Below are 13,243 nucleotides of genomic sequence, written 5' to 3' on the forward strand. Positions count from 1 at the left end.
CACACAACGTGTCACATATTAACACGATCAGCTGTGATGCCAAATGACAGTGGGCATGATGACACTTTGAGTGGGTGACAACTGGTGGGACATGGAGCTATGAATGAGATGAGATGACGACTGTCGAGTTTTAGTTTACTTCACTCAATCCACACAGGAAATTGTATTTTTAGATATTTCAAGCAAATGTCTGCAGCTTCAATTCAATGAACAAACTGAGAGTGAATTGAGTGCTTCTTTGGTGAATGGCTGTGAGTTTTTTTGTTATGATAGATGACATAAACGTTTGTTACGCTGATACAGAATAATATTCTGTACATTTGGCTATTTTCAATGATAGGATAAAAAATATTATAATGATTTAATGGAATAATGTATGGAGCATGTGGTCCCTATGTAACACAAAAAATGTGCCTGGTTGTCTCCATAGAAACAGCATGTAGAAAATTCATATTGTTTGCAATTTCCCAATCAAGAAAATAAATGAAAAAAATCAGAAGAGCAGCTGATTTGGGGTTTTAAAGAGTTCACTTCTACTTGTATGAGTCAGATTGTTAACAGTGCATATTTTAGTGTTCACTGAGGATCACATCAGCTCTGGTAAAACATTATGGGATGGAGGCACTTTATCGATGGTGCCACATCCACTGCTGCCTGTCACAGTGTAATTCTTCATCCTTCCATTGAATGGTGCCAAAGTGAGATATTTACAAATCCTTCAAAAAATGCTTTAAATAAATATAAAGATTTACTTAACCTCTGTCCAGGTCATGATAATATTTGTACAGATACATATATATTACATTAAATCGTATGTTTTCTGTGTTTGTGTAATGAGATGAATGGGTGGCAGATAGATGTCGTCCCGTCAGCCTGCACCGTGCTGATGTCGGAGTCTTACACTTTTATTTTCTAAGATGTGGATGCAGATGGAGGATGGGTAATGCAGTCACCTCAGTCTGTACCATGTTGATCCTCCTAGAGCGAAGAGCCTTCACACAGTTGTAGATGTCGACCACACCTTCTCTCTCCGCCATGTCCAGCATGATGTCAATTACGATGAAGCAACCTGTCCGCCCCGCTCCAGCACTGCAGAGAGAAACACAGACAGAGAAATCAGTCTTCAAGGCGACAAATGAGAGAGAAAAGCCGATTTATTTATTACTATGATATGTATATTTAATATATAAGGATGTACATTAATCATATGTGGTTGAGTATAAAAGTCTTTGTGTGTTTCTATACCTGCAGTGGACCACAATTGGACCAGCAGAGGGTGGATTTGAGATTTTAACTCTGCGGATGAAGGAAAGTAGTCCTGTGGCGTGATATGGAACTCCGTGATCAGGCCAGCCTGTGAAGTGGAACTGCTTGACTTCCCGTACCTCGTTGAAACCACGCTGAGACAAAAGACATCTTTATATTAGATTTCATGGAGCCATTATATATTCAGTCATTGAATAGGACTCAAACCTATGTTGAACTTAAGAGATAAACACATCCTCAACTAGACAAGTTACACATATTTTAGGTGCCAGAATTTAGGTATTTAACAATAATGTTAATAATGCTAAATTAACTCTAAATGAAAACAAAACAACAGAGATATTATGCAAATGTAAGCTAAACATATTTTGCTCACCCTCTCCAGCGTAAATGTGCGGACCACATATTCAGCAAGAGGTTCAACTTCCACAAACGTCACTTTGAAGTCTCCGTACACCTCTGCATCATCGGGCCAATACTTATAGCACTTAACCTGTTGAAAATAGAGTTTCAGATTTGATCAAATACAGTATAGTGATTATAATACAACGTGTTCAAAGACCTGGATCAAGTGGCAGATGGTATCTTACGTAATACAAGAAAGAAAAAAAGTTTAGCAATAAAACAGCAGCACAGTAGAGACGGCTGCTAATTTCTTTGCAGCAGTCATATCCTGTTTGTTTTTTTGTCTGGAAAATGTTCACAAGAAGAGATGAAAAGAGAAACTTACTCTTCCAACCTCCACCAGATTGGTTACCATGACAATGCAGGCGGACTGTTCTTGCCACACCATCCTCCAGAAGTCATACACTGTCTCATGAACAGGACCTTCACACAGAAACAGAGACACGTGGTCAGTGCTTTGTATGGTTAGTGTGAATCCTGTATAACAGAAGTTATGAAGAATAGTTTCAGTATCTCACCCTGAGTAGCAATGTAGTGACTTGGCCTCTGGTAACCCTGAAAACAAAACACCATAACGCAACAACTTAATATCCAAGTCTCCAAGGAATATCCAAGTAATGTATTAAGCACTAAGTCAAATGTTAAAACAATTATAAAGAACATTTATTATCACAGTTCAAGACGTCCAGAGTGCAACATTCTCACTGTCCGAACTAATCTGGAAGCTTGTTCTCACCCGTGGCGAGATAAAGATTATGGAGCAGTTTACAGTAAAGTTAACAGAAATAGTTGAGTTACGCTGTGTATTCTAATTATTGAGGTATGTGGAAGAACTTTTACTCTCAGTACTTCGCAAATTTGGCTTAAAGTGAGACACTGACAAAATCTACAGACAAACTGTCGGGTCCAAAAAGCTTTGACAACCACGGATTGGGATTTCCTGATGGCAAAAGCACAAAAGGGTACTACGCACACAGTGGGATGTAAGCAAGACTGGTGGGAGGGCAAGATGGTGTTAAATCTTTCATGCAGCAGAGGCCCCAGCAACTCAAAATGTGCGGACAACGTGACCCAATGCACGTAATGACGAGTGCACGAATGGGTGTATATTGTAGAGGTTGAGGGGCGTGAATGAAAGAATCCACAGTGATACTTACATCCCTGTACAGCCAAATCTATAGCCCAAGCCACAGGCAGAAAGAACAAGTGAAAGAAAGAAAGCAAGAAAGAAAGAACAACAATGTCAGTGAGTGTCAATCAGAAAAAGAAAAGTTGCACTGATATTATGTAAGTTTGAACAGGACATGCAGAAAAAAAAACATGATCTAAAATTGTGAATTAGACTGAATAGAAAAGGACACTTCCTGATGCTATTTGACCTATTTACAGCAAAAAGCAGCCCAAAGCAAGCTGGTTGTTTACAATTTAACAAAATTGTTCAATCCAAATGATGACAGCCATAACTACAGCTGTACTGACAAAGATAATCTGGATATACCAGGGCGTGTCCACTCTATTCATCCTAATTCTAGTTTAATGTAGGTGGTAGCGTGCATGTGATAGTTTTGATGGAAAGTAATGATATTATAGAAGAGCATGCTTTAAGCAGTACTAGCTGTTTAAAAAGTACAGATGAGAGAGACTAACATGCAGATGATTGTTGTAAAGGTGACAGCAGAGTGGAGAGGTGGACATGGAGATGGATATGGATAAATAGGTGGATACGTATTTGGATGGAGTTATGTATTGATAGGTGAATGGACCAAAAACAATAGATAAAATGGATAATAAAGGATGGATGGATGGATGGACCTAAAGTTCAAAACTCCTGTCTTTTGAGTTTCTCTTGTTCAATACTACATTAAGGGGTAAAACATAAGGCTCTGTAGAGTCCTTATGTTGGTGTTGTTTTATTGTTATGCTATACTGCCATTAGTGGATTAACCAGTAAAAAGATAAATGCACTGGCGGCTGAATGCAGTGACTTACAGACAGCACTCTTCCCCTCTTCTTGGGGCAGAGAAAGATAAGAAGATTGATACCATTCTCATGTCATCAATATGAAGCTAGCAGCAGCAGGTTAGCTTAGCTTCGATTGGTTTACCTTAGTGTAAAGATTTAAAACAGGTGAAAGCAGCTTGGCTAGCTCTAACCGAAGGTAACACAATCAGTTACCAGCACATTCAAAGCTCACTAAGTGCATCTCTTTTGTTAAATGTGCATTAAAAAAATTACAAGTTGTGCTTTTACAGTGTGCTATGTACTCAGCTATTTCTTAGCTAATGGCTTCCTGGAGCCACACTTTGTGTCAACAGTTCTCTTTGTACAGCTGTTAATGTTAAATGGTTGTCCCACTGTACAAATGAGTCCAACTAAATCCAAATGATGACTAAAATCTATTTGTTTTATCTAATGCAGCTCATATAGACTAAATTGTCATTTCAATCTGCTGCATCAGGATACTATGATACATTTAGAATGCACATGCATGGAAAGACATAATAATATCTGTGAAAGACACATGTACTGTATGTATGATGGGTTTTCGGGGTGGCTGGATGCGTAAAATGGTACAATGGATGACGAGTAGACGCAATAAAGGTATAGAGGCCTGACATACGAGCGAGGGAGTGTGGTTTCGTTGGTTTCGTTGGGAGCCAATAGTAGCATTCGATGCGTTTCCACTTACATCGATGTAGTTGGCGTTGATGTAGTCGGAGGAGGGGTCGTCTTCTATGGGCTGGAGAATAACCCTTGAATGGTCATCTAAAGAAAGATTCAAGAGAACAGGGTTGGAGAGAGCAACACAAGGAGATAAACCACTAAGACACAGTGAGATAAAGAGGGAAGCATAAAGAGGACCTATGGCCATTTTATGTCAAAAGGCACACGTATTGGAAGATGTATTTCTCTCTTACCCCCCTCTTTCCCCTGTAAAGCAAATTGCAACTTATGTTGTGAACATGAATAAAGCTTACTTACATGCTATAATGTTCCCATAGCGGTTCTTGGTGCGGTTCTGTTCCTTCTTGGCCACGTCCCAGGAGGCCGACTGGCCCTCGAAGAAGCTCTGTATCACCAACAGCAGACAAAACAATACAAAAGGAAATTACACGTCATGGATCCAAACATATCATTCCTACTACTAGATGATTGAGGAGAAAGAAGTACCTGAGTGACCATTCCATGGGTACACAAATGGGCACATAATACTTATTAGATGCATAAAAAGAGGAAATAAAACATGGTTTGTAGCACTTTGGCTGTTTATTTGATAAGGATGAAAATACTCAACCCTAATAGTCATTTTATCATTTTAATGTCAAGCCAAAACATCATTGGCTTTCTTTATAAGTTTTATGTTTTTCTCTACATTAAAAATGTGTGTGCAATACATTTCAGATATCGTAATGTATTGCACTGTCAAGTCCTCCGATATAGAATCAGAAATATCCCTATCCGGGTAATAACAGTACTTCTGAAAACAACAACATTAACATGACTTCTTCTACCTGCAAAACATTAGCAGTTTTACCACTTTAACCAGGCAGGGAACTAATACTACTCTTATTACAACTAGTACTACTGTCTAAAGTACTGTTCATTATAATCTTACTTCATACTCCTCCTTAAAGCCGTAGCTGTCAGATGTTTTCATGAGGTTGATGTGCTGCAGCAGGTCGGCCACTCTGATGGCAGGATGGAGCTGTCCTGTCTGATAAGGAGATTCGGTTCCTTCACAGTGGTACCGAGGAACATCCAGGAGCCGGCTGTTCTCCGCTGCAGAGGCACTGTGGTTCTCATCTACAATAAGAGGGGAATTACTGGTCAGTTAAATTGCAAACTTACCAACATTGGAGCTGCAATTATCAGTGCCTGTACTGTTTTAAACTGTCTAGTGTACAACAAAAAAGTAGAAGACAGATCCAATTATTCTTATCAAGTCTGTGGGATGAATAATGCAGTAAAAAGCTTTGTAAGTTAATATAGGTTTTATAGGTTTATTTATATAAAAGCAACAAAACAATGACTTTCACATATCTCCAAAAGTACTACCTGCTGCTGGCTTTGAACTTTTACCAAAACAAGATACTGCATTTTCCACAAACCTAACCGAGTCACTTTTCTCTGTCTATACTCACCTGTGATTGGAACTACAAGTTAAAGCAGCAGGAAAAAGAGAAGAGCAAAAGGTTCAGTCAGACTGATGGGAGGATTTCTTAGAAACATGAAGTGCAGCTTACTTTGCCACCTGTGATGGACCCCAAATGTCCAAACATAATGGATGACGAAACAAATTGATGAACTCACAAAACAATGGAGCATGGCCAAAAAACATGAATTCAATTCTGACACTTGACTAAAACGCACCTTGAGCAACATGAAAGACACTAAGAAGCAGGACACAACAACTTGAAATGAGTCTCCTGCAAGGTCCTATTTACAACTGTCGCCTCATTCAGTACGTGCTGCTTCATGCACGCTGTACATTTCACGATGCTATGCCAAGCTTTCTACACCTCATTCTAATTATAAAGGTTCACCACATTTCAGCATGTGACGCCTTTAGAATGAAACGATACATTTAAACCGCAGACGAGCAATCATCTGCTATGTAGTGTAGAAATGTTGCAGGTTTAATTATCACTTGTGAATATAGCATGACATAATAACATTTTCATCTTGGTAGCTTTATCGAGGCAAGTAATTATGGGCTCAAATTGTTGCAGAACTTCCAGGTGAGTGGGGGGGATAACGTGAGTCGACAGTAGTAAGCACAGACTGACAGCTTGTATAATGGAGTAGCGTGGGGTTGCAGAACAACCGAGTGATTTCATCTCCACAACTGTTTATTAACTGACACTGTTTATTACATCCAGCGGATGCTTTTATCTGCTCTGAGGACATGTTAGCTCATTACCCATTGTTAAAGGTTTGCTAAGCCCTCGTCGGGCAATTAACAGTAAACTTGACCCGACACTGCCTGTTAATTTGCTACTTCATACTACTTCTTCGCGCTCTGTGACGTGATTGGCCGGGACAGATTATAACTGCAGACTTCACTCTAAATTAAAGGCTATGGATGAGTTAGTTAACACAGTTTGGTGGCGCCGTGGCTCGTGGAGGAGGCCTTCGGGGTTTTTTTAGAACTCTGCATCATGCTGCAGTCAACCCTGAACAGATAAACACATTGCAGTGCAACACTGGAGCTGGAGGAGCATCCAACTTGGCAAACACTAGAGCGTACACTCTTAAGCCGAGGGAATCTCACAGATGATAGATACTCAAGCAGACTTTGAGATCCAGTGCATAGAAAAAGCTCTGCCAAGCACACGGGCCTGTAGGCCCCAAGTTATTCACCATCACTTGATTTCACAGATTTAATCTGCGGTCTTTTTGCGGTGGCAGTATGACAAATTGTCTTTCTCCTTTTAAGCATCAGTTTCTGTGTCGTTTCTTTGGACAGGAAATGGTATGCCTGGAAACAACTCAAAACTGTGGAAATAATGAGGTCTCTGAGGGAGAATGATAGTAATTACTGTGTATATCAATAACTCTCAGTAGGAAACAGACACCATGGCTTGGATTGGGAGTGATTGATCCTGGGGAAAACACCGTACGACAGATGAAGTGCTTGGCTGTTGGAGTTTTTAGTACCGGCAATGTTTTACACCGAGTGTTGGCACTAGGTGGCAAAACAAGATAAAAGATGAACACACAGTTTTGTCATCGCATGTATACTAATCCAGTACACATCCTTAGATTGCCTTTGAACCGAATCCAAATATCTCTTTTGTATTTGTGTGTTTCTGTTTAATTTCAGTTTACTGCGTGTACATATGCTGGTATGTGTCTATCTGTGGTAATACTAGAGATCTTTGTTCGCACTTCTAAAATGTGGATAAGAGACAAAATTGTGGTACTGAAACTTCAGTCAAGCCAAACTATTCAGCTACAAAAAACGTTCTTAACAGAGGTCAAAGTACTCAACACAGGATGCCGATGTAAAAGACACTAAATTGGGACCTATGCAATGACGCACAAGGAGGTGGCTGAGATGAGGATGGGTGATCACTAAAGGGAGCTGGTGGTAAACGTGACATATCCACCCATGCTAGAAGTCTCACCTAGCACAGCCGTTGGAACCAGAGGATCGTTGGGCACTGTGGGAGGAAACACGGTGAGGAAATGTCCTACGTTTCAGTGTCACTCAAACGTACACGAGGACCTTAAAGTGAGCAGGAAAATTCAGAGAGGATCTTTGTGTGGCTACTGATGGACAACACGTGATGTTCTCCAGCCATGACATGGGCGGAATATTTACATCTGAAGGATAATTTTTCTATGACAGAACCATCCCAGAACCGTCCCACTGGTAAAGCCATGAATTGGACAGAAATGATTTATCAGCAATTCTTTCGTTCACACATCAGACATAAACATACGTAAGCTTTCTACACTTCTCAACACTGACAATGGTCTTCCAATGTTTTTAATTGTTAAACTGATATGGTTGAAGCGATTCTTGAGTTGTTTCAACAGATGAAATTATAAGGCGATTAGGACATTGATTGGAAACTATTTTAATGATCAATTAATCGTTTCAGTCCATTCCCAGGCAAAAATGACCAAACATAACCTAGTTCCTGTTTCTCCAATGTAAGGATTTGCTGCTTTTCTTTAACTATAAACTGAGTATTTGGTGGTTTTGGACTGTTGGTCAGACCGAACAAGACATTTGAAGAATTCACTTTGGACTCTGGGAAACTGTAATAGACAACAAAACATTATGGGAAGATTCATCAATCATGACAATAATTCTAGTTGTTTCCACATTGAAATGTTGTAATGACAACTGAACTGGAGATCTGTAACCTGACTATTGGTGAGAATGATCAGTGAGAATAGAAGAGAAGTAGATGTGTTTGAATGTAAAAGGATAAAACTGAATATTAGATTCCATGTGCACTTATTGAGTTGTGTTTTGACAATAGTCCATGGTTAATACTAATGTTTATGGTTAATAATAACAATAATAATAGTCTTGTTTGTGAACCTACATCTGTTGTTGTAGTTGTGAGAGTCCATGAATGTCACAGCCATGGGATCTTCTCCATGCAGAGCACTCTGGTCAGCATAGCTGCGGTCCATGGCGTTCACCATGTGCGTCATTTCCTGCCGCGTTGTTCCGATGGCGTCTTTACGTTTTTTAGCCAGTTTCCTGTCAGGGGCAAAGACAGACACAGTCAGGCATTTTATAAACAAATATGCACACATCAGCTAGCCTGCAGACCAGCGCCTTGTAACGAAAAGTCTCAAATTATAAGATATAGTATGATTTCGTATGAAGTAGGTGGTGGTATCATGTGATTTTGGCAATAAAAGCACGGCTGGGGGCTGCAGGCTGCCGATTAAAAATGCAAAGTTCAGATTCAGAACCAAGAGAGGAAGAGAAGAGGAAAGAACAGGCAAGGGGGGAGAGGAAAGGCTTGTTTGTAAAAGGCAGCATGTATCAGGCTCAGCTAAAGGAGCGGGGGGGAAATAGCAACTAATACAGACCAGGGGAAATGTCCTATGGCCTACAAGAAGCTAAGTCAACCTCTGTACCATAGAGCATAGAGTAGCTGTCAGATGAAAAACATCTTTTTTATTCTCAAAACTATTTCTATTGTCTCAAAGATCATTATCAAAAGAAAGGCTTTCAATAAAGGAAAGAAAAAAACACAAGCGAAAAAAAATCAAAGTATTCAATATTTGGTTTTCATCCGACAGCAAAGAGGAAAATCCAAATAAAACAGCAGTAAGGAAATGACTTCTGATCCACAGAAGCTCAGGGAAAATAATTTACCAACCAACTTAGGACAGTCATCAACAAATGAGTAGTCGGACTCAAGGTCACATCATAAATAATCAGTCCACAATTATGAGAGAAAGGTACACAGTCTTTCTAGGAACGATTTTTTTATTTTAATCTCTTATTTTGCTTCACAGGCTTTTGTTAAATTGCAGAATCAAATCTTTGCCTTTGCAAGAAACAGAAAACTGTAACTGGTGAAGAAAAATAACTGTTTAAAATCTAAACATCAAGGTATCTTTTTCAGGTTGAACTCTTTCTTAATGTGTGCAATCCATAAAATCCCAGGAAAAATAACTAGTATTAAGCTTAATACTTCGAGCATGACAGAGCATGCAGGATCATTTTGTACCCAGAGCCATAGATGTACATCAGTTAGGACAACATCTGTAGAGGAGAGCAAACGTGAATTATGTTTTCACGTGACCTGCTTTAAATGAGTTAGTTCCTCACTTATATAGCCGTTTGAGCTCCGACATGAATGTAAAAAAATCTCTCAGAGGTTTGATGAAGAAATCAATGTTTGATTGTTGCATAACTGATACAATGTACAGCTCTGACCTCTTCCCCGTAAACAGACAGGAAGCATGCTCTGTTTTATTGTTTTCTTTTACCTCTTCACCCCAAAATACAACAAAGCCACCTCTAAGACCACACACACATAATACACAAACACACTCACACACACACACACACTCAAGAACATTGGTTTAACTGGTGACCAAATGTAGCTGGTTGTGTTTGTGAGTGCATTGTGCAACAGAACACAGAAAGAAGGCGATGCATATATTATAAAGCACCATATGCTGTGGAATGGTACTGTGTATATATTATATGTAAAGGAGAGCGAAGGAGAAACAGACAGAAAGAGAGAAGAGGTAGCTGTGACCAGAACTAAAGTTGATCTCTAGTTAAGGTTTTTACTGTTTTATTTCTTTCTAAGGTCTGGTTTGTAGTCTGAAGAAGAGCATTAGCTCGAAACGCCACTCACGGCGGGAGCTACAGTGTGCCTATATATATATATATATATATATATATATATATATATATATATATATATATATATATATATGATTTATTGATTTATTGGGGTCTTCTTTTGGTCCAGCACCTGCCTACAACATTTTGGATGTGCATGACCACTTTATATAGTTTGTATGGTCTGAGTTTTCATATTAAATTGTAAACTGATTTGGAGCACAACATGTGTTCATAAAAAGTACTGTAAATAAATCTCTTAATAATAAATAGGAAAACATGGCAATATGGAGTATTTTGGTCAAATAGGCCTGGAACTGAATTCATAAACGTGAAAAAGAGTTACTTAAAGTGAGATGTCTGTATGAGGACAATAAGATACAGATATTGTTTTAACAATCCAATTGTTCTGCCCATACAATAAAATTAGATCAACTCTCCCTCTCGAAAAATAACACCCCATTGGTTTTTACACCATTTCCTTTCATTCACCTTCAAGTTACAAGATTACAGCTTACACTTGTCATGCAACATTTTGTTTGTCAGCTGAATGCAGGGACGAGCTGGTGATGAATAATGTCCATATTTGTTTCTGTTACTGAGCACTAAACTCTTTTTAACGGAAGTGCAAAGAGGCGATTAGGGATCCATTTTGGTCACAGCCAATAAGAAACAGAATAGAGAAGTAAAGAGTCCCCACAACACGAGAAAACCCACCAACAACGACCAAAATCAGAGCCATGTGCTCCGCACAGGAAGCTTGTACTCCACACAGGAAGCCGACTGAGACACTGAGCATGTGCAGCAGAGTAACCATGATACCTGTGACTTGATGGGCGGATGGATGATCACATGACTACATGCACACAAAGAGCTACAAGTCACAAGTGCAGCATTCTTTTTTCAAATAACACGCTTCGGGCCTGTGTTGTCCCACTTTGGCCTGCTTTGGTCTGGTTTATGGCCCACTTTGGCCTTTATAAGCCTACTTCACAGCAACTTTGGAGCATGTAGAGGACACCAGGGCTGAGGTCAATTCAGTTCAGTTGTCAGTTTAGTAACTTCCTTATGATTTAGCATGTTTTGTTATTTTAAGACATGAAACATACATTCATTTGCAATTTTTTTTATAGTTCAAATTTGAATGCCGCATTTAAAATACTTAAATGTAATTGATTGGAAAATTAGGAAAATCCTGACCTGACTGACATGAAAGTGAACTTACCCCCACCCTGGCACGGCGTCAATGAGGATGGCTTGGGCTGGTTGGTCAGAGCTGAAAATGTGTTTTGTCTTGAAAAAAGTATACTGCATCTTTAAAAATAACAACAACTAGCCACTAATAATTCGCCCCAATAAGATAACAGCAGCTGGGTGAGCTGATTGTTGATTGGTTGTTTACTTACAGGTAATAAGAGTATGAATAGTAGGTCCTCCTGGGGTTGTGAGCCAATCAGAAAGCAAAGAATGAGACACAAAGGTCATGAATGTGCAAATTAGGACAATACTGTCCTGTCCCAACCAGCAACAACAGAAACAGAAGAAAACACCTTTTGATTGCTACAACTTGAGGGTCATGCAAGGGTTTGTTATAATAACTATGGGCCCTATTTATTAAAATGCTCAAAACTCAAGTTTAATGCTAAATAAATACTACAAAACCAGCTTAGAGACTTAGAAAACTAGAACTTAAATAACAAATAACTTTTAATAATAAACTATCAGAACATAGTCGTTCTCGTCTTTTTTAATACAATATTCATACATTATTTTTAAGCGTAAATTGCTGTATCTAGAAGTCCCTGAACTGAGTTTTATTTTCACCCTAATCAGCCAATAACCATTTCCTTACTCCTATAAAAAGTAAATAATTTGGCGGATCCAAAGCTATGTGATCTGTAACACCACGCAGCTTGCTTCCTGTAAAGCAAGCATGATGTCATTGCAATGTCATCATGTCCCACCATTTTAAAGATGCAGTATTGTTAAAGGTTGTAAAGGTTTTATGACAATGAAGATTGATCTCCCCAGAAACCTTTATGGAAAACTACTAAATGCTGTCAACATAACCTCACACTCATGAAGGTCACAAATCCTTTGACAATATTAAGTTCATTTTCAAAGAACACTTGAAACAGTTTAGTTCACACACCCGTCTAAACATGTCAGATCTGTTTTCATAGTTCAACACAAATTATGTCATAGCTCAAAACAAAGATGCATTAACTAACATAACTGAAACAAAGTTTTTAGGATTCACTTTTAGTAGCTCAAGGACAATGTTCTACCCCATGCAGAGATATGCAAAAACATCTTCTCAACCAGTAACTGCTGTCATGAGTTGATCAATGCTGGTTGCTACACAGTCGCATATGTTCTCATAAATAAACTCCAAATGTAACTTGAAAAAGTAATGTAAAAACACCACACAAAGTATTAACCTAGAAACATAATTAAACATAACAAATGAAAATATAATCTTTTCAAAAATACCACTCATCTTCTGTTGTTGATGCTGGTAATATATAGCTTGAACCTGTCAGAAATACACTTAAATATAATATGTTAACATGATATTCTACTTTACAAGAGCGCTGTCATCCCGTGGCAGTCCTTGAATGCTTTATGATCTGGTGCTGGTGTTTATTTGCTCAAATGCATAAACGCAGCTTGAGCTGGTTACAGTTCAAAAGAACACCAACAACAACAGAAACACTGAATCCTGCTCCTCCCAGCTGT

The 13,243-nt window shown here is 38.8% G+C and overlaps 1 protein-coding gene across 11 annotated transcripts in view; it reads right to left on the reverse strand.

Annotated features, from left to right (window-relative positions):
- ptprk (protein tyrosine phosphatase receptor type K) overlaps positions 1 to 13,243 on the reverse strand; it is a 102,273-nt gene that overhangs the window by 7,485 nt on the left and 81,545 nt on the right. For 2 of the 11 annotated variants that reach the window (XM_034527622.1, XM_034527620.1), the window contains 12 exons: positions 11,911 to 11,940; positions 11,730 to 11,780; positions 8,733 to 8,893; positions 7,800 to 7,835; positions 5,288 to 5,475; positions 4,654 to 4,750; positions 4,361 to 4,437; positions 2,190 to 2,226; positions 1,997 to 2,094; positions 1,643 to 1,759; positions 1,246 to 1,400; positions 954 to 1,089 (listed from right to left, as the gene is read on the reverse strand). In XM_034527622.1, the coding sequence (XP_034383513.1) occupies positions 954 to 1,089; positions 1,246 to 1,400; positions 1,643 to 1,759; positions 1,997 to 2,094; positions 2,190 to 2,226; positions 4,361 to 4,437; positions 4,654 to 4,750; positions 5,288 to 5,475; positions 7,800 to 7,835; positions 8,733 to 8,893; positions 11,730 to 11,780; positions 11,911 to 11,940 (1,183 nt within the window). The remainder of the gene's footprint in view (positions 1 to 953; positions 1,090 to 1,245; positions 1,401 to 1,642; positions 1,760 to 1,996; positions 2,095 to 2,189; positions 2,227 to 4,360; positions 4,438 to 4,653; positions 4,751 to 5,287; positions 5,476 to 7,799; positions 7,836 to 8,732; positions 8,894 to 11,729; positions 11,781 to 11,910; positions 11,941 to 13,243) is intronic. The other 9 variants (XM_034527621.1, XM_034527631.1, XM_034527624.1 and 6 more) reach the window with 9 other exon arrangements.

Source organism: Cyclopterus lumpus, chromosome 24, assembly GCF_009769545.1.
Source record: "Cyclopterus lumpus isolate fCycLum1 chromosome 24, fCycLum1.pri, whole genome shotgun sequence".
In the NCBI taxonomy this organism is placed as follows: domain Eukaryota; kingdom Metazoa; phylum Chordata; class Actinopteri; order Perciformes; family Cyclopteridae; genus Cyclopterus; species Cyclopterus lumpus.